Below are 20,702 nucleotides of genomic sequence, written 5' to 3'. Positions count from 1 at the left end.
TCAGCAACAGGGCAGTCAACTCCTGTTCATATAGCACAAGTTCATGGTCCATGGGTATGTTACCCATGATCTTTGAGGAATTATCAGAAGTAGTGGATGCACCTGTGAACCTGCACATCCAGCCTCAGATTGGGAGGACAGGATTGGAGCCATTTTTTTTGGTAATTTTGTGCAGGCATGCTAATCAAAATGCTGTCTTAGCTTCCCTGTGTGATTCTAGTGAAACCAGATGTCTCCCTGCTTCTTCATATGTAAAATGAGCACAAGTTTATTCCAAGATATGTGGTATGGGAAGGAAAACGTTCCATGTGGATGAAATTTGAATGCAACGGTAATAGGGCTAATTGTTTTAGTTGTTGTTGTTGTTGTTGTTGTTGTTGTTGTTGTTGTTGTTTCTTCAATTTATTAACCACCCTTCACATGAGGTCCCAGGTTACAATAATACACAGCACACAAACATATATAGACTGAATATTCACTCTTGTAATAATTTTATGGTTCTGATTTTCCTTTTCAGAAAGGGAAAATTATTTTCTCCATTTTGATTTCATGTTTGACGCTGACAAGAATTCATTTCTGGTACTTTAAATGATGAAGACCCTGAACTATTTTAGAGATTTGGTGCAAATTTGAGAGTTCTTCCTCTGGCTTCTGACTCCATTTAAAGCTGGGACAGCTGCATTTCTACCCTTGTCTGCTGCCCATTCCACAGCTATCAATACTCTATAATGAGTATTTATATTTCAGGGAGCAGCCATGAGCCACAGGATCAGATAGTGGCAGCTGCAATATGTTTTGGGAAGGATTAGATACTCCCATACCCATATACACCCACACACCCCACACGGTATGATATCTCCAGACATCCTTATATGAACACCAAACAACAAATGTACATCTGTGCTATATTTTCATACATGTAATGTACACACAGCCACCAGTTGCATAGGCCTATTTATCCCCCCCCCCAAAGAACAGATGATAACACTTAAGTTTGAGGAATCCTATACGTATTGCAGGAACAGCCAGCAGTTTTGTTCTTGTATTCTGGGTTAGCCCTATCATTAGGCAAAGTAAGACAGTGGCCACAGACAGAGAGGCTCAGCAGCTGCTTCTCCCTGGTTGTTTCTGCCCTCCTAGGTCCACACCTTGGTTGTTAGGAGCGTCTCCACCCCCATTGTTCAGCCCAGACACTGAGGTCCAGCTCTGAGGGCATTCTGGCAGTTCCCTCACTATGAAAAATGAGTTTACAGGGAACCAGGCAGAGGGTCTACTTGGTAGTGGTGCCCACCCTTTGGAGCGCCCTGCCAACAGATGTCAAGGAAATAAACAACTATCTGACCCTTAGAAGATATCTGAAGGAACCCTGTTTAGGGAAGTTTTTAATGTTTGATGTTTTATTTTATTTTTTAATATTCTGTTGGAAGCCACCCAGAGTGGCTGGGGAAATCCAGCCAGATGGGTGGGGTATAAATAAATAAATAAATTAATAATAATAATAATAATAATAATAATAATAATAATATAATTTAATGCTTGCTTATTAATGGCCTGGACTGACTGGCTGGCTGACTTGTGAGGCTATATTGTTTCAGATGCCAGCTGAAAACTATTTTTTATTTCAGCAAGCCTACCCAGATATAGAATTTAGTTATCTATGCTTGTTTCAAAAGTTTTACTGATTTCATCTGTGTTTTTATTAACAATTACCTTATGTATATTTGTTCGTAACAGCTTTGTGGGCTTCGTTTTGACTGTGTTTTATTGATAATTTTTATTATGTACACAGCTTTGTGATTTAAGTGGTTTATAAATCTTTCTAAACAAATTCATAAAAGAAATGAAAACAGACTAAGAAAGCAGGCAGAGAGGGAGCCAGCCCTGTCCACTTTCTCCAGCACGCACCCTGTAAGTGTGTGTGTGTGTGTGTGCGTGTGTGCGCGTGCATGGGTATGTCACTCTGCTGCCATGACAGATTCTGGATGCATTGCAGTATTTGTTTCAGCAGGCAGTAAGCAGCTACCATGTAGAGAGGTGAGCAAGTTGGAAATAGAACTGTCTAGGGCAAAGAACCTGCCCTGCACCCGCTCCAAGCTGTCCTCAAGTTCAGTGGAGGACACTGTCTCGTTGCCAATGTTCAAGTAATACTCAAGTGCCAGTTTGGTCAGCTTCTTTTGTGTAACGAGGAGCACCCTCTTGCCCTTTTCCTCAGGAAGGGATGGTTGACACATTAGAACAGCCACATGGCACCACACATCAGTTGTAAGGCAATGATGGGGGTTGTTGGGGTGGGGTTTCCTTGGCAGTATATTTACTTGGTTTTAATGGTTGTTTTCTGCTTCACTGAATTTTGTATTGTGCCTTGTGAACTGCTTTGATTTTTTTTAAATGAACGAAAAGCAGCATTTAAGCTTTTTTTAAAACAATAAAAGAAGGTGCAGATTAGCTTGCTATGTAGATAATGATGATGAATTTATACCTTGCATTTTAATGAGAGTACACAAGGTGGCTTACATATAAGCAATACCAACAAAACAACAAAGCAACAGCAGTTTAAAAACCATCTTAGGTAAAAACAACAACAACAAAAACAGCCTGGAAAACTGCAAAATACTGAACAAAATCAAGATTCTGAAAAGACCCAAAATCTTCACTCCGTGCTTAAAAGCAAACAGAACAGGCCAAGCAGACCTCTCTTTGGAATCCATTTTGCTTCTTGGGTGCCACAACCAACAAGTCCTTCTCCCAGAACCAAACTGGTGCTAAGAGATTCTCTCTGTGAGTGAGCATGGGGGTAGCTGATTTTAGTGCTTTTCCAGATTGATTTAGGAAGGGGTGCTGATGGTAGAGCATGCCCACTCCACTTTATGGTCATCTGTCTTTTTCTGCTCTGGGCAGCCATTTTGTGCTATGCGATGACAGCCATTTTGTGACTGGGGCCCTTCTCAAAATTCAAAATGTGCCCACTGACCCAAAGACATTAGCACCCCCTTAACTTAGTAATTTAAGGCAAATAAATAAATCCTTGCACCGCACTTCAAATGTGTTATGTTTTCTTCCCTACTTGTAGATCTTCTTAGAAAACCACAACAGCCTTTAGACCTATCTTTAAAATGGAATGTGAGGGTCAGTTAGAATATCTTTCTGGCCTTGGGACCCCTTACCCTGCTTATTGCCTGTTCTGTCTTCTCTCTTTGGCCATGAAAGAGGGGTGATGGACACTTGTGTGACAGTTTCGAGCCCCTAAGACTCTGGAGGGCAATTGCTCTCATTTCGTAGTCATTCAGGAAGTAGGAACCCCCACATCTTCCCAGCTCCTTACCACTTCACAGCAGCCCCTTCTTCTGACACTTCAATTTCAAACTCCACTCTTTCACCAACCATGACTACCTGGTCTTCCAGAGAATGAGTAATCAAGACAGGAGGCTCTAGAAATGGGGAAGAAACCTAATTTCAGAGAGAAGAATTCAGAGGAAAACAAAAACCCTTGGAACTCTTATCCAGCTTTTCCAGCTGATAGTCAGCTGTAGCTATATGAATAGTAGAACCTTACACTCCCAGAGTTCTTTCCAACTTGGCTGAGATGCCATATTACATAACTGACTTTCTTACATAAACAATTCCCCTTCATTTCTTTGTAACTATAAATCAGAAATTTGGCACACTTGATTGTTCTTCGTAACCTAAGACTGCCTACGTCCTCCCTTAAAACTAAAATGTAGAAAATTCTGGTGTAAACCAGAATAAAGTCTCAAAAGAAAGAGATTGGGAAGGTGGAAGGGAAGAAGCAGGTTAAGTGTCGGAGTCCCTTCAAATGAAAATGTTGGGCTCCACTGGCACCACAGGATTTCCATTTCCTCTCCTCCCCCTACATGCTCCTCAAAATCTGCTACAAGCCAGTACCTGCTGGACCCTTCTCTGATCCTAATAAAATGGTGGTTATGAATTATGCTTACCTCTGACAAAGAGTTCCGTGAAAGTCTTCTCCTCACCAATCACACACTGATATGCTGCATCATCAGCCAGTGAGCAGTGGTTGATGGTCAGAATCCTCTTGTTCCCAAGAGCCTCAAAAATGTATCTGGTGAAATGCAAAGAGAATTCAAAGGTATCAAAAGAGAAGGAGTTCCTAAATCTTCATCACCCTGTCTTCTATCATGACATAAAGCAGAGTTTTTGACTAGATGCCCCCATCCTGGTGTGCTTAACTGGGAAGACGCACCTTATCCCTTCCTCCCTTTGTTTCTTTCCTCTTCCTTTATCTCTCTATCTCTGCATCATGTAATCAACCAGGGTGGACATGCTTAAGCTAGCTCTAAGCTTAGAATGCATAACCAAGGTTGTCCTGCTATATTTTCTACCCAAGAGTGTTCTGTCTGCATTATCATTACTGGTTGCAACTGTTTGCGCAGAGACTCCACCAGGCAAGACCTTATTCCACCTGCCTTACGCCACCCTCCAGTCTCTGTTTCTCAATTTGTATTGTATTGTTTTGTGCACTGTGGCTTGCCGTTGTTTTATTGATTGTAGTTTCGAAATTATTTATTGTAATTGTTAAGAGTGGGTTTCTGTTTAATTTTTATATGCTCATATTATTATTCTATACTATTCTAATGATTGTTGGGCGTAACTTTATTTGATTGCTTATTTTAAAGATATGTTTTATTATCACATTTTTGTATTGCATTAGATTGTTATAAGGTGTACATTCTTTGTTTCTTCAGCTTGTAAACCGCCTTGAGTATTGTAAGATAGAAAGGCGGTATACAAATTAAAAGTGATGATGATGCCTCCCTAGTGGCACACAGAGCCCCAGCGGAAGTAATTCATCCCTTGGGACATGCATAAAGGAACTTTATGGACCAAACAACATTGATGTTGATAATGGGCTTATTGTATAAAAACTTTGCCAGGATATCGTAAAGAAAGGCGAATTAACTGAATCCACAAATGGGAAAGCATAACATGAGAACTTACTTGCTAAGAGACAGACCAGTGATTGGGTTCAGTTCCAGGTGCAGAGATTGAAAGAGGGGGAAACAAAATCAGACAGTCATTAAAATCTGCCTATTAATTCACAATCCTCACATCCAATTATACATAGACCCTTCATTATTCTCTCCACTTTTCTTTCTGATAGAGCCTATCTTTCTTCTTCTCCCCCTTCTGATAATGACTCGAACTTCCACAGCCCACACTTTCCCATTAGCATTTATTGCTTTTTTAAAATACCTGCCGCTGACTTGGATCTCTTGCCCATTCTTCAGCCATTTCACTTCAGCATCTGGGTTAGCAAGTTCCACCATTAATTTGATCTTCTGTCCTTTGTCAGTCTGGTAGGCAGGATCCAGTCTCTTGGCAAAGGCTGGGGAAGAAACAGTTTATGTAATCAAACTCTGCCCACAGGGGTTAGCTCAGTCAGTAGAGAATGAGACTCTTAATCTCAGGGTCATGGGTTTAAGCCCTACATTGGGCAAAAGATTCCTGCATTGCAGGGGGTTGGTCTAGATGACCCTTGTGGTCTCTTCCAACTCTACAATTCTACGATTCTTCAAATACTGCTAATTGTGCATTGCAGTTTCGAGTGGGGGAAATGGACTAGGAGACCTGTAATACCCTTTTCATCTTCCTATATTTTAGGGCTTATGCACACAACAATTTAGCACAGGACTATCTTAGTTTAAAGCTAATGGACAGTGACTGGTAGGGATGGGGGAGGAATTTGATTCAGTTTAAATATAAAGGCAGATCTATCTGATTCATGTTTTCCATAAAAACATGTGAACTGAAACCCACCCATACGTAAAAGTTTGCACTTCTCCAAATTTTGCAGTGCAGTTCTCCAGGCAGTAATGTGTACAAAAATACATAAACTAGGGTAAAAGATGCAAAAAGTGTGTGCTTTGGTGAAAATAACATACAAAAATGCATTATATTAGGATAAATTGCTTTGCTAAAATATGATTATTATGCAAAATTGCCCCCAAATATGTTATAATTGCACTAAAATTTGCACTAAAATGCTGGTGAATTTTCACAAGGACTTAAAAAACAACAACCAATCACACACTGATGTAGAAATATGGAGAACTGAACTTAAGATTGGATAAATTAGAAATTGAGAGAAACCAACATTGACAGGTTCACCCATCCCTAGTAACTGGGCAGAGGCTTAATTATAATGTTCACTTCCCAACTTTCTGCTTTATGTGTTTTAATGAGAGTTACCTATGTTCTCAGCTAATTAATATCTTCAAATCATTATTGAATTATGGTAAACCATGTCTCTCTTCCCTTATTCCATTTCTTTTGCTGAAGCTGCATTCTTCCACAAGACTTGCCAGAAGCACCAACTATTATCTCTTAATTTCGTATACTTCCTTTTAACAGCTACCTTTCTCATCTTGGTTCCTCATTTCTAATTCTCTAGAACCTACTGTTCTTTTCTTGATAGTAAATCGAAGCATGGGAACTGACACATACATGTGAAATGGCCTTTCATATTTTCCCCCCATGGAAGAGTTTGAAAGCTGCTTCACACATTGTATTTCCCCCCTAAAATGAGACATTTCCCATGAATAATAATAATAATACATTTATTGTCAATGTACAACCTGTACATTGGAAAAAAGAAGAGAAGCAATCATGTTCTCTTACCTGTGCTTTTCTTTTCCTCCTTCTTCATGCGTTTGAGACGCTTCAGCATACCTCGCAGATCTGTGATACCATACTGGAAAGCAATTTTCTCATATTCTGATGCAGGAGCTTTCCGGAGGATTTCCCACACATCAACATCTGGCTGTGCTTCAGTTTTTGCCTCAGTTCTGTAGAAAAGGGGCATATAGAACATTTTCTCATAAGGGACTTCAAATAGCCTGCCAATTAGAGTGTATCTCTACTGCATAAATTCCTATTTATATTAAAATACCTGTCAGTTTAGGGGACTCATTGTCGGTGAGGTGCTTAAGGCATAGAAAGACTAAGTGCCTTGATGAAGAACATATAATGTGTCAGAGTCAATGATTGGACCCTTATTTTCAAGTTCCTAAATAATTTCCTTAACAACAATACCAGTCTCCTCCATCTTGCAACAGGCGTCATGGAGACCATGATGTTAGGCAACGGGCGAGTTTTCTGTGTGGCTTTAGCATGTGAGTTTGAGCGAGAAAGCTCCCTTGACTTACAATTCTTAATTATATAGGAGCTCATTTGTTTAATGATGATGGAAGGGAATATAAGTATCATAAAGAAATAAATTGGTTTTTCCGTCTTGCGAGTAGAAAGTGTCAATTTCTCTTCAAAATGAAGCTTAGGCATTTATTGACCATGTACAGATTTTAAAAACAATTAGACTGGAAGAAACTAGATGGGAAGATAGCAACTTTGGACTCCCTGAGCTGATAACTCACTTAAACAGGTTACCTACCAGTTTAGGCATCTTCTAGGCACATGAATCTGTTTATATTTTTTGTGAATATATTTATTAACAAAAACAGCAGTCATGTAAGAGATTGATTAACGGTTAGCAGAGGCGAGGGAATGGAAAGCTTACCGATGTACTGAGTGCAAGATGCTGCTGGACTTGAGAACGATGCAGAGAAGCAGTTGGATGAGCATGCAGCATCCCCATGAGCAAGAAAGAGGGCAACATGTGTTAGCAATAGCGCCATTACTAGAAGAAGGCAGCCCTTTGTTGGTAAGGACTAAGGGTTTGCTATAATGAAAAATGATGGTAAAGAAGCCACAGCACACATTAAACAATCCAGTTCTACATAGTCCTAGGTTGTGTGCACACTACACCTCTAAAGCACCTTTGAAGCGCTCAAAGAATTCTAGGCACCATAGTTTATTAAGAGCTGCTGGGAATTGTAATTCTGTGAGGGGTAAAACCACAGTTCCAAGAATTCTTTGAGAAAAAGAATGCGCTTTTAAGGTATAGTGTGTTCATGGCCCTACATTTATACCAACCTAGAGGGATCACGTGAGGTACAGCTTTGCTGGAAACAGGCCTCATTTAGGGAAATGGGGATATATTTCATGTATACGTAGTCCTTCATTTTTTCATTGCAGATTTTGGAAAGCGTACTGCTGAAGTGGTCTCACATAGCCAAGAACAAGTATCAATGTAGCAGAAGAAACCTATGTATACTCCTAGGAAGAGGTTTCTTTTTTAATTATAATGTGCATCAATGGACCACTCACAGCACAATTTATGCAGTAGGGTTTATGACTTTGCTCTGCCTACAATCAGTGAACTTGGTTTGTAAAGGCAGAGAAAATCTAATTAAAACAAGAATCTATCTAGCTTGGAATGCTAGATCGGCATTTGCATTTCAACTCCTGTCCAGCTATCCCTGACAATTTGTTTCGGTGGAAAGAAATGAAACACTTCGGGAGTCATAGACTGCAGATATTTTTCAGGGTATCTATCCTAATGGCATAAAGGTAAAAGGTAAAGGACCCATGGATGGTTAAGTCCAGTCAAAGGCGACTATGGGGTTGTGGTGCTCATCTCGCTTTCAGGCCAAGGGAGTTGGCGTTTGTCCACAGACAGCTTTCTGGGTCATGTGGCCAGCATGACTAAACCGCCTCTGGTGCATGGAGGACCGTGACAAGTGCCAGACAGCATGGAAACACCGTTTAGTTTTCCACCGCAGCGGTACTTGCATTGGCATGTTTTTGAACTGCGAGGTTGGCAGTTCTAATGGCATACTAAGTGATTATATGGCTCTTCATGCATGAAGGAGACAACAGACTGTACTCACTGTCTGCGCCCCCAACATCCATGCGTTCAACTGAAGGTATGTATGAAATCCTATGTAGAGTCAATGTGTATTCATCAAGGCTGTGTCCATGGGATTGGGAACCATGCAGAAGGCAGGGCCCCTGATCAGGCAGATCGAGTCCATTATATTAGTATATATGGAGAATTCATCATGATGCCAGCATGAAGAGGGCTATTGTCATATGGATCAGTTTGCCACACAAACAAAGGGAACAGAATGGAAGACAGAGCAATTGCTAAGCTCTAACAGGACAAGTAATAAGCAAAAGATACCACTAGCTTTAACCTCCTGTCGATTCTTCCACCGCTTTCTGTTAGTAACAGTTAGAGCTTGCATGACTTTTACAAATAAATGGACTGATTGTACACCAGGTCTACTCCAAAGCACATTTGAACTGCACAGTCCACCCAGATTGTCCTGTGCCTGACTTGACTCTGTCTGTGCTACAAGTGGAGATATGGAGTTGGGGGTCACAAGCAGAATTTGCACTAGCACGGGTTTATGTTGGAACACAGGATTTCTTTGAAACACTAGCCTTCCCACATTGGCTCCAACTAGTCACTCTATATTGGGAAGGAGGGGTATTAGATGCAGCAAGAACACCACAGTTTATCCATGAACTTGGAGGCATTGAGGTGTTTCAGACAGAACCTGTTTCACACAAAGTAAGCTGTCAATGTGTTCTAAACATGTGCGGGAGAGTTAAAAATAGTTGCATACACTCCAGCGATGGGCCTTTCCTATCCTATTACCTTAGATTGATTCAGACCTCTCAGCTGTCACCTCCTTCAAGGTCTCCCTTCACCATCCCATGTCAAAGCAGAGTGACAACTGTTTCCTTTCCTCCCAACCTCTTTCTGGCCTATGGCACCTCTATGTCAATGTCATCTAAATTATTCTGCCGTTAAATAGAGGTCCACACTCTCGAACCATATTAATAAAAGTTTTATTAATGGTGTCACTTGCTGATTAACATGGGAGAGATCCATGGTTGTGACAACTGCAGGACGTATCCTGCACCTATGGGGAGTTCTTTATCATAGATTTCCTCTGTCTACTTGCATTTCTATCCTTTGAAGAAACATTGCACATTTTCTGCAACACCACTAGAATGGAATATAAATCCAGGAACACCTTCTAATACTCTGCTGCCACAAGTATTAGAACGGAAACCTTCATCTTCTGAATTAAATAATTCACAGTAAAAGCTAGTTAACAAAGGATGGGAAATTAAGCACAATAAACTAGAAATAAGCCCTGCTGATTACTTCTAAGGACCAAACCAGACATGCCATCATTCACAGAATTAGCAGTTGCATGAATATTTTTTTAAGGCTGGCAGAGGGCACCCAATCTAGCTTGGAACTCAAGTGGGAGGGTGTTGGGGGCTCCCAGGTCTGCTATTTGCATTGGACGTAATGCAGGGAACAAAGGGTTAAAGCCCCCTTATTCCCCTGTCTGCATTTCAATCTGGATTGAGACCATACTATCTGCTAATATAATATAATACTCATTGTGTGAATAGTGTCACTTCTTCTTTGGTCCTAGATAAATGAGAACTAGGCTACACACCAGTCATGTAGAATTTCTCCAAGTTTTGAAATGATTCTCTCTCTAACTGTGAGTCAATTATATGACATCAGATGGAAGGTACTATTCAGCATATTATTAATCTCAGGATATAGAGTTATAGTCAGCGTAGTAAGCACTACTAAGCAGTTCCATCAGCACAAGGATTTGAAACTTTAACATAATAAATTAACTTTTCAATCAGTTTTAGAATCACACCAATTTATTCCTTAGTGAGATATGCTTGAATAATAGGATGGAGATCCTAAAATATCGAGATCTGTATGACCACTGTATCAAAACAATAAAATGAAAGAAAGTTTCGTATTAAACAGAACTTGGTGTCAATTTCTGGTCCACTGGCTTATACTATGACCACAAGTCTCTTAAATCGGCACACCTGAACTAAGATCCAGTCAACACACCACTGGATCAGCATGGGATCTAGTCACAGGGAAGATGCTATGTCACTGATAAATATTAATTTAAATCAATTTACTTCATTGGGGATGTTTTAGGATTGCATTGAATCCAAAAACATGGTCAGCAAACTCTTTCCACTTTTGATGAGGAATTCAGTAGAGAAATAGGACCACCTCAGTTGGTTAAGGGGCCTGAGAAACGTCTGTATAATCTAGTACTGGTAGGCAGAGGGACAAGGTTGGATGTTATGCAGGGTTGCACTGGCATGGTGGACGCTCTGGGGAGAGACACTGAGATAACTCAAAGTTCTGGATGACAGCACTTCTAGAGCTTGGGGAGAAAAATAAATGAAAATCCTGTCCTAATTTTAAAATTGCTTCAAAAGTGATAATTAGAAGATTCAGGAAAGTAAACTAATCAAACAAACTGCTTTCCATCTGTATTAACTGGGAAGGATTGTACATTCTGCAAACCCCATAGCCTTTTAACTTCCTCTGTTCCATGCAGTTCACACAGAAAAAGAAATAAAATCTTACTCTCTATTCCAGACATCAGAATTCCAAGATATGTTGCCAGATGGAAGATACAACAGGACAGCAAAGTACAGACAGGAAGATTATAAGGCAGAGAGAGAGAGAGAGAGAGAGAGAGAGAGAGAGAGAGAGGCAGACAAAGAAGAGCAAGGGAAGAGGAGACAAAGAAAATGAATATATATATATAAGGTGTCAGAATGAAAAAGAAATCTTAATCAAAGCTGATAATTCTTTGTTACAGACTATGAGTCTCATCCACTTTCTCTCCACCCCCTCCAGTTGCTTAATAATTTCTGGAACTTGTCTCCTCCTCCCAACATGAGACCGTAAAACAGTTTATGCAGAGTGACTTTTCCTCCGTGCACACAAAAAAGAGAGATCACTTTTCTTTCGGTCCTAAAAAGCTTCAGTTTCTTCCCTCTTTGCAAACTGAATAATTAAGCACATGCACAATGAGCAACAGGGACTCTCACATTAGGCAGGTAATTTTCACAGGCCATACGAATTGCCACAGCTGACAGGCTTTAGAGAACTAGTACTGACAGGCTTTAGAGCCAGTGTGGTGTAGTGGTTAAGAGCGGTAGACTTGTAATCTGGGGGACTGGGTTCGCGTCTCAGCACCTCCACATGCAGCTGCTGGTTGATCTTGGGCTAGTCACACTTCTTTGAAGTCTCTGTTATTGGACTACAACTCCCAATGTCTCTGACCGCTGGCCATGCTGGCTAGGAATGATGGGAGTTGTAGCCCAACATCTAGGGTCCCAAGGTTAAGAAAGGCTGATCTAGACCTTTAGCCTTTTCTCCCATCATTTTACAGATGGCAGTGTGCTCACCTCTTTCTCAGCAAGGCACTGAAATCCAACTCTCTGCCTTCTTCATGTCCATCCGCACTGTGCAGTATAGCAAGTAGCATTAATAATAAACAGAAACAGAAACAGAATGCAGTAAAAGCAGAAACAATAACTTCACACAAAGATGTAGATTAAAGCATCGTCATGCTGAAGATAAAAGTCAAATAAGTTTCACATGCATTTTAAGAGACCCATCCCCACAAAAAAGTGTTATACTTCTGCTGGTCCAATATTAGTAGCATAGAATTTTGTGATTATATGAGTACCGTCTCTCTAAAAGTGACTTATGTACATATTTTGTTTAGGCTAAAATGCAGTCAGGAAAGATCTTGCATGCAGTGAACCACATCCACACAAAATGTTACACTTCCTACAACAGGTCAACCAGTGTTGACAGGAGAGAGCAGGAAGAATTGAGGAAACAGAAGCCTGTTTGACTCAAATTATAGTCCAGGAAAACCACAGTATTTTGCTTTTTGCTTTTGCCTCCTGAGAATTTATTGAGGAAGTCACATAAAATGCCCAATTCCATCACACCTACTAATCTATCATACAATTGCAGATATTATCCCATAGCTCAACGTTAAGAGTGGATTTCCTGAATTCATAGATCTTGCAGGATTTATTGCAAACTTACTCATAGGATACATGGCAAAATTAAGAACATAAGAGTCTGCTGGATCTGACCAATGGCCCATCTAGTCTAGTGTCCTCTTCTCACAGTGGCCAACCAAATGCCTGTGGGGAACCCACAAGCAGGACCTGAGCACAAGAGCATTCTCCCCACCTGAGGTCTCCAGCAATTGGTATTAATGACTATTTGCACCATCACCCCTGGTCAGCTCCTCAAATTAAATGAACAAACATAAGCAGAAAGTGACATCTTTTTAACATTATTAATGGATTTTTGTGTTCTTTTCTAGTTATTGTTTCAGAACTTACCCACATAAAATATCCCAAAGTTGTTCTTGCCTTGGGCCTCCATATATTGCCATGGGGTAAGTGAAAAATAATACAATAGCCCAAACCAATAAAAAAAAATTAAATGAACTAGAATGAAATTCAGCAGTTTATCAGCCTCAAAGGGTAGATGAAACAGGTAAGTTTCAGTTTCCAAAAGCTGCCAGTGATGAAGACAAACATTACTCCCAAGGACAGTATTCTACATTATTGTAGCTAACTGCTAAGAAAGCCCTTATCCTAGTTTATACAACTTAGAATCACAAAAAGAATGAAACTCTATTTGGGGGGGGGCAGGGCTTCTGCGGCAGCTCTCAAAATGCAGTCATAGTGGTGAAGATGTGAATGGTGAAATCCATGCATATTCAAGAGAAATAGGTGAATACAAAAAGGATTCATGCACTCACTAAGAAAGCACCATTTCATGGCATACTGTGTGTCCAGTACACTCTCTTCAAGGAAATGAATCTGTCTCTCATGGATGCCACTGCCCCCTCTCCCAATTGTTACATCTGTGGTTTGTGATAGCCACACTAATTCAGGGACTATATGCTAAGGCTCCAATCAGCAGTATAGCTAGTGGATTTAAAGGTATGCATGTGGTCCAAAGGACAACCATTTTAATTAATCAGTGTCAGATTTCTATAAAAGGTAAAGGTAAAGGACCCCTGACAGTTAAATCCAGTCGCAGACGACTCTGGGGTTGTGGTGCTCATCTCACCTTACAGGCCGAGGGAGCTGGCATTTGTCCGCAGACAGTTTTCCGGGTCATGTGGCCAGCATGACTAAGCTGCTTCTGGTGAACCAGAGCAGCGCACAGAAACGCCGTTTACCTTCCCTCCGGAGCGGTACCTATTTATCTACTTGCACTTTTTGGCATGCTTTTGAACTGCTAGGTTGGCAGGAGCTGGGACCGAGCAACGGGAGCTCACCCTATCACGGGGATTCGAACCGCCAACCTTCTGATTGGCAAGCCCAAGAGGCTCAGTGGTTTAGACCACAGCACCACCCGCGCCCCATTTCTATACTACCCATCAACTAAGTCCTTTGGATAGTTTTTACAAACAAAATTTAGGCAGCGTGGCCATTGAGCGACAGTTCATCATGAAGACCGAGGCTGAACACCAGGTTAAACGTGGCTACCTGGCGAAAGCTCCAGTCATCCGTCTCCCTCCTCCCACCATGCTCCTGAATAAGAGAGTCACAAAACACAGAATTCAGCTGGGCACAACTTCATTCAGTCCGACAGCATTTTCTTACTCAACATCTTCCCAACTTTGATAGACAAACACCTAGGGATTCTAAAAGTAGCACATTTGCAAAGGAAGCTTTATTCCGTGAATAATTGCGAGGCAATATTCAAATTAACTGGGTGGTGGGAATTTTCTCCAGGTAGATTGTGACTCTGATCTAGCAAGGGATCAGAAGCTTATTTGCTGAAATAGGATGTGGATACACATGCACCGTAGGGTCCTTTGTGTGTCTGCATGCCCTGGGTGAATACCTACATCCAGGAGCTGAGTCTGTGTGCGTGGCTCTTATTGCTAGATCAGGAACTGTTTGCTCACAGATGAGCATCATCTATGGGTGCACACCTGCATGTGATCTAGCCCAGGGATAGAAAGACTTGCTAGTTCTCACAACCCCAAGTTCAGTTAAGCAGAACCAGGTGTTAAAGGCATATAGTTAGAATTTAAAGAGACAGAATTCACAGTCCTTTCACATTAAAGTCCTGGTTATCCCAATCTTTCTTTCTTTCAGCAGCCCATTTAAGGGCAAAGAAGTGCCTTTTTGTTGTCACAACTTGGGGTTGTGAGAACTAAACAACGAGGAGTCACAAACCCTTGCCAGTCTCCTACTAATCCTCCAGGGACCCACCAGTATATTCTGATCTACTTTTGTTTACCCTCACCTGGCCAATGGAGTCTCTATCAGCCCTGCATGATTTGGATGGGGGTGCATTTTTTACATCCATTTTGTGATGCAGCTGGGGTTGCACATCCCCACCTGTTTCCTAGGACTTTGATGTGTGGTTACTATGTGTGCATCACCAGTTCTGTGCAACACCTTCCTGTGTGTAAAACTACCATTGGATCATGTGTATGCAGAGGTGGGACATAGTTGATATCAGCAACCATGTTTACTTTCCCCAAAGTGTTCACTTACATTAGCTGACCGGTACAAACATTTCTGATGATACTCACCCTCGTCGGAGTGCTGAGCGGAAGTCCATCTCAGCTGCTGCAGGTGCCTCTGTAACAACATAGATTGCAAAAAGCAATACAAATTGTAGTAATGAAAATACTGCAATTCGCTCTACGTGGGGCTACCTTTGAAGGTGACCCGGAAACTACAACTAATCCAGAATGCGGCAGCTAGACTGGTGACTGGGAGCAGCCGCCGAGTACGCTCCCAGTACGTTTCCGAGCACAATTCAAAGTGTTGGTGCTGACCTTTAAAGCCCTAAACGGCCTCGGTCCTGTATACCTGAAGGAGCGTCTCCACCCCCATCATTTAGCCCAGACACTGAGATCCAGTGCCGAGGGCCTTCTGGTGGTTCCCTCATTACGAGAAGCCAAGCTACAGGGAACCAGGCAGAGGGCCTTCTCGGTAGTAGCACCCGCCCTGTGGAATGCCCAGATGTCAAAGAGAACAACAACTACCAGATTTTTAGAAGACATCTTAAGGCAGCACTGTTTAGGGAAGCTTTTAATGTCTGATGAATTATTGTATTTTAATATTGTGTTGGAAGCTGCCCAGAGTGGCTGGGGAGGCCTAGCCCCAACCCCCCCCCCCATGTTCATACCTTTCATTTTAGTTATTAATTTGGAGGCATATATATATATATATATATATATATATATATATATATATATATATTCACCGCTGCATCTTCCTATAGATGTCTATACTACTCACAATCACAAAGGGACTACACAGGTGAGTGTGTGTATGGATTTTTCTCTTTTATAGTTCTGGCATTGCTTTTCTTCTAGCTGTCCCCATTGGGAAAAGCTGAGCAATCATACCCCCATTTTGCTTATGTTCTAGCTCTCATTCTTCTTTTTCTTCTTTTTGCAACATAGTTTTTATTAATTTTTATTTTTAAACTGATTGACATGGTTGCACTGAGATATATCTTTGTTTACATTACAGTGGTACCTCTAGTTGCGGACACGATCCGTTCCGGGGTGCCATTCGCACCCCAAAAAGTCCGCAACTAGAGCGGCGCTTCTGCGCAAGTGCGGAGTGTGACAGAGTGCTTCTGTGCATGTGTGAAGCGTGCAGAATGCTTATGCGCACGTGGCAAAACCCAGAAGTATACACTTCTGGGTTTGCGGCGTTCGCAAGCCAAAAAGACACAACATGAACCTAATGCAACACGTGGTATGACTGTAGAGCATGAAACAACGAACAATCAGATAACCATTTCAGAATATATTACCAAAGTTGTCCCAAAGGGGTTGAAGTGGGTTATTGGCATGTTTATGTTCTTGTTTTTAGTGCGCATTTAATGTTTTTTACCTTGTATTTTTCTGTTGTGAACAGCCCTGAGGTCTTTGGATGGAGGATGTTATGAAAATGTAATAAATAAATAATAAATAATAATTGCCAAAATTGTTACAGATATGAAATGATGTGTAATAACGTGTATTGCTTAGATTGGGGACCAACACATGGTAGAACTGTTTGGTCTTGTATAGTATTCCATGCATGTGCTGCAAACTATGGATACTGTTCTACCATATGCCTGGTTATTTGTATAATCAATAAAGTCATAGCAGACTGCATAAAATTGTCATGTTTCTTTTGGCCTCTTGCAACTTCTTCTAATAATGTTGTTTGCCAATTTGCAATATACCATATGTCCATAGTTAATAATTGTAATGACTCCCATGTCCTGGCAATAGTTGTTCTTGTAGTGGTTAACAGATATATTATAAGTTCCTTGTTTTTAATTTGCAACATATCATGACAAGTTGTGCCAGTCCTGGGGTCATGGGGACTGTCTGCCCATAATCAAATTTATTTCTGTAAAAACATTTTTCCTGATTTTTTTTTCAATTTTTGGACACTCCTACCACATGCGTTGATATTCCCCAAAAGTGGGACATCTTCTCCAACACATTGGGGAACTGTTTGGTTTTATATAGGCTATGAACCTAGGTGTTAAATTCTAGCCATACACAATTTTAAGAACTCTTTCTCTGGGGGTTGCCAATATGGTTTTGTATGGTACTTTTGTCCACAGTCTGTTCCATGCCTCTTCTTCAATTTCTAAGCCCCAATTCAGTTCCCACCATCTTCTCAAATTGTGCTGAGAGCAAAATTGAACATCTATAATAGATGTATACAAAGATGGTAATAGTTATTTTACTATTTTTTGCTATTTTGCCTAAAGGCCATGATATTTGAACAGATGTAATACCATAAATATTTTCCAATATTCTGACACATTTAGGGCCAAATCCCTTTTTTTTAAACCAGTCCAATTAAATACTTTGGTTTCACACAGTCAAATCTTTAAACATATCTAATGATAAACACACAAGAGGTGATTTTTGTGTCCTATTTGATCTGTTTAAATGTATGCATGGCCCTCTCATCAGCGCCTTTATTTCCCGCCATGATAGGTAAATAGACCACAGCCTAGCTCTCATTGTTCAGGTTTTGTACTAAGGTGCTGAAACAATAATGCACACATTTCATTTGCCTTTTAATCAGCGACAGAAACTTTTGCAACTGTGATGCGTTAAAAGCAGTAACTGCACAATGCCTTTAGAGCAAAATTGTTGGTCAAACTAGTCATCTAAAAATACTGCAAGTTCCTGTATTTGAGGGGAGTCAGAGAAATGGGCTTCCAGCACAGTCCTACTTACTCTTTCAAATCTTGTGTGGGGAAGCACTATGTGCGGTAAAATTCATTTTCCCTTCTTTGCACTTCCTCTTTTAGAACTGAACCTAAATAGAGCCAGGGTTTATATTCTGACATATATATATATTTTACTTTTGCTGACTTGACTGGCCAGGACTAGATGGAGATGCATAATTCATCTCCATTCAATTTGCTTGCAGTCAATTTGCTTTTTAAAAGATTGCTTGTTTTAAAACAATTTGCTTGTTTTAAGATTGCCTAGATTAAAAAACATCAACCACAAACAAGACATGACTTTGATTTTTCAGATAGGTTTGTTAAATTGGATTGCAGAAGAGACAGTCCTGCCAGAAACCCCATCAAGGGTTAGCCTAGTTAATATTCAAATACTTAACAGTCCCCTTGACTGAATCCACAATGAAGTTGTCATTATGTTCCTTAAAATCTGTTGCAAAGATAGGAAATATTTATTTTATTTGTTTTGTTTGAAAATGCATATTTTCTTTCTTTTTTAAGTGTTCAGAAATATGTATTTAAATGAATTTTTTTTGCATTTTTACAGACTAATGTGGAAACAGGATGGAACAGACTTTTGATGCATTCAAAAGTGAAATGGAACAGAAGAAGACTGATTCACTCACCTCCATAGTATGAAAGATCTTGGAAGCTCTTAAATGTATCCCTTAAAATAAAGGCTACCCTTTGAATTATTAAATATCTCCACAACTGGGGATGTCTGGCAACTCAAATGACAAGTGGGGGAAATATTTAACTACAGTTAATCATAACATGTCTCGCTCACCCACCCAGAAATCTCATTCTTACTTTTTTACCAAATGGCCTCAGTGATCCCCCTCCCCAGTTTATGTAGCTTTTCTAATCAGAGCTTATCTTAGAAATATTACCACCATGAAAAAAGAAGGGATAGCTACTCCAGCAATGCAAGGCACCTCTGCCATTATGAAAAATCATCTTACCATTGACAACGAGGCTAAAATTACAGCTATCAAACTTGTCCTTCGTAGCCGCTTCACATCTGTATGCTCCTGCGTAAGCCATTTTTGCATCAATGATTTGCATTTCAAAGACATAAACCTTAAAGGAAGAAGAAGAAATAAATGGACCACTCTGCATTCTGCATTCAGATCTCCTGCATTGCAGGGGGTTGACTAGATGACACTTGGGGTCCCTTCCAACTCTGTAATTCTACGATTCTATGTGCGTCTGCCTGCCTGCCAAGAGCACTGAACTCCTCTTGTGTCTTTGAGAAGCCCAACAAGCATTCTTCATTCTCATTTATAAAATACCTACACATTCACTCTTTCCTCCTCACTTCTCCAAACTGAAAATGCTTTTGCATCTTCTTTGCATGGACAAACCCCAGGCGACCCCTGAGCGGAATAATGACACAAGACAATGTGCTATGGGATTAAAATTGGCCACAACTTTATTAAGATTCAGATGTAGGGAGACCTTGGCTCAGGCATTGGGCGTTTATCCTTCCCAGCCCCCAGCCAGAGATCTGGGAAACTTCACGGTTATCCAGAATGTGTGAGGATTGGGCTGGCTCTGGAGAACATATGTTCAAGCAGAGAGCCCGCCCCCTGTTCGCCGTCGCTGGAGGGGGAGGGCAATGACAACCTCTCGGCGTATGGTCAATGCCTCCCCCCTTTACCCCTTTAACGGGAACCCTGGTATCGCAGCCACACTGGGGGCGTGGGGTCACTGCCCCACACCCCTCCCCATTTAGGAAGATGACTAAAGGATTCCGCCCAAGGCCTGAAACTGCCAAAGTTGTGACATTTTGCTATGGGAAAGGCGAAACCTGCCAATGCAGGGAAATTCCTTTCCGGCCCTTCAACAGCGGCCTTGACATAGCAGCGCCTGCGTACCCGTGAGGAAGAGGTTAACCTGCAAAATTAAGAGTTAATTGAGGGAGTGGAGGTTGGGAGAAGCTCTGGAGCCCGACTGCCGTTTCCCCAGGTAAGCTACGCCTTCTATTGTGTGGGTTGGGTGGTCCCTCCCCTTACCTGGCCAATACCCCTGGCAACGCCTCCCCCAGGCGGGATTGGACGCTGGCTGAGGTAGGTGGGGACCACAGGTATCCAGCCTGGGGAAGGCGACGCCAGCCCGAACTGGCAGGAGCCGCTCTGGGGTCCAAGGGGGCTGCGCGCAACAATGCAAAAGTCGCTCCCCATTTAATGTGGGGAACGGTCATTTCCAAACCTTCCAGTCACCAAACTTACACCATTACAGCATATAAATTGGCAGTGTACCTAATCCTTTTTAAAAGCCATCCATGTTGGCGGCAATCACTCGTCTCCTGTGAGCAAGTTTCACGGTTTAACTTTGCATAGTTTTTGTCCAATAGAAAGCGTAGCTTTTAATAAACTTTTTGTGACACAAGAGGAATGTAAGGTAGCTAGTGTATGCAACTCCTGGCATCGCTACAGTAGAGGAAAGATTCTCTTTAGCCTTGAAGCAGAAAAAAAGTATGCTAAAAATAAAAAGAGGGAAGGGTCAGTCTGTGAGTTGTACCTTGTTATTTCGGTCATAATTCTCATGAAGCTGGAGGTGCTTCCCCACTTTGCTCGCCAGGTCCATCCACTTCCCCTTGAACCATTTCACAGAAGGCTTCTTCAGGAGGCTTTCGCCTGCCACTTTGGCAGTGAATGTAATGTTCCCACCTTGAGAAGGAAACATA

The 20,702-nt window shown here is 41.2% G+C and overlaps 1 protein-coding gene across 3 annotated transcripts in view; it reads right to left on the bottom strand.

Annotated features, from left to right (window-relative positions):
• Positions 1 to 20,702, bottom strand: part of MYBPC3 (myosin binding protein C3) — a 71,564-nt gene that overhangs the window by 38,190 nt on the left and 12,672 nt on the right. For 2 of the 3 annotated variants that reach the window (XM_033148069.1, XM_033148082.1), the window contains exons 5-15: positions 20,537 to 20,685; positions 18,976 to 19,093; positions 15,327 to 15,375; positions 14,266 to 14,310; positions 12,145 to 12,201; positions 11,315 to 11,317; positions 6,658 to 6,824; positions 5,233 to 5,365; positions 4,978 to 4,980; positions 3,957 to 4,081; positions 3,323 to 3,428 (exon numbers count right to left, since the gene is read on the bottom strand). In XM_033148069.1, the coding sequence (XP_033003960.1) occupies positions 3,323 to 3,428; positions 3,957 to 4,081; positions 4,978 to 4,980; positions 5,233 to 5,365; positions 6,658 to 6,824; positions 11,315 to 11,317; positions 12,145 to 12,201; positions 14,266 to 14,310; positions 15,327 to 15,375; positions 18,976 to 19,093; positions 20,537 to 20,685 (955 nt within the window). The remainder of the gene's footprint in view (positions 1 to 3,322; positions 3,429 to 3,956; positions 4,082 to 4,977; positions 4,981 to 5,232; positions 5,366 to 6,657; positions 6,825 to 11,314; positions 11,318 to 12,144; positions 12,202 to 14,265; positions 14,311 to 15,326; positions 15,376 to 18,975; positions 19,094 to 20,536; positions 20,686 to 20,702) is intronic. The other variant, XM_033148076.1, reaches the window with a different exon arrangement.

The sequence above is a fragment of the Lacerta agilis genome, chromosome 1, assembly GCF_009819535.1.
Source record: "Lacerta agilis isolate rLacAgi1 chromosome 1, rLacAgi1.pri, whole genome shotgun sequence".
Classification (NCBI taxonomy): Eukaryota; Metazoa; Chordata; class Lepidosauria; order Squamata; family Lacertidae; genus Lacerta; species Lacerta agilis.
Note: the sequence above shows the minus strand (reverse complement) of the source record. Positions and strands in the feature narration are given on the sequence as shown.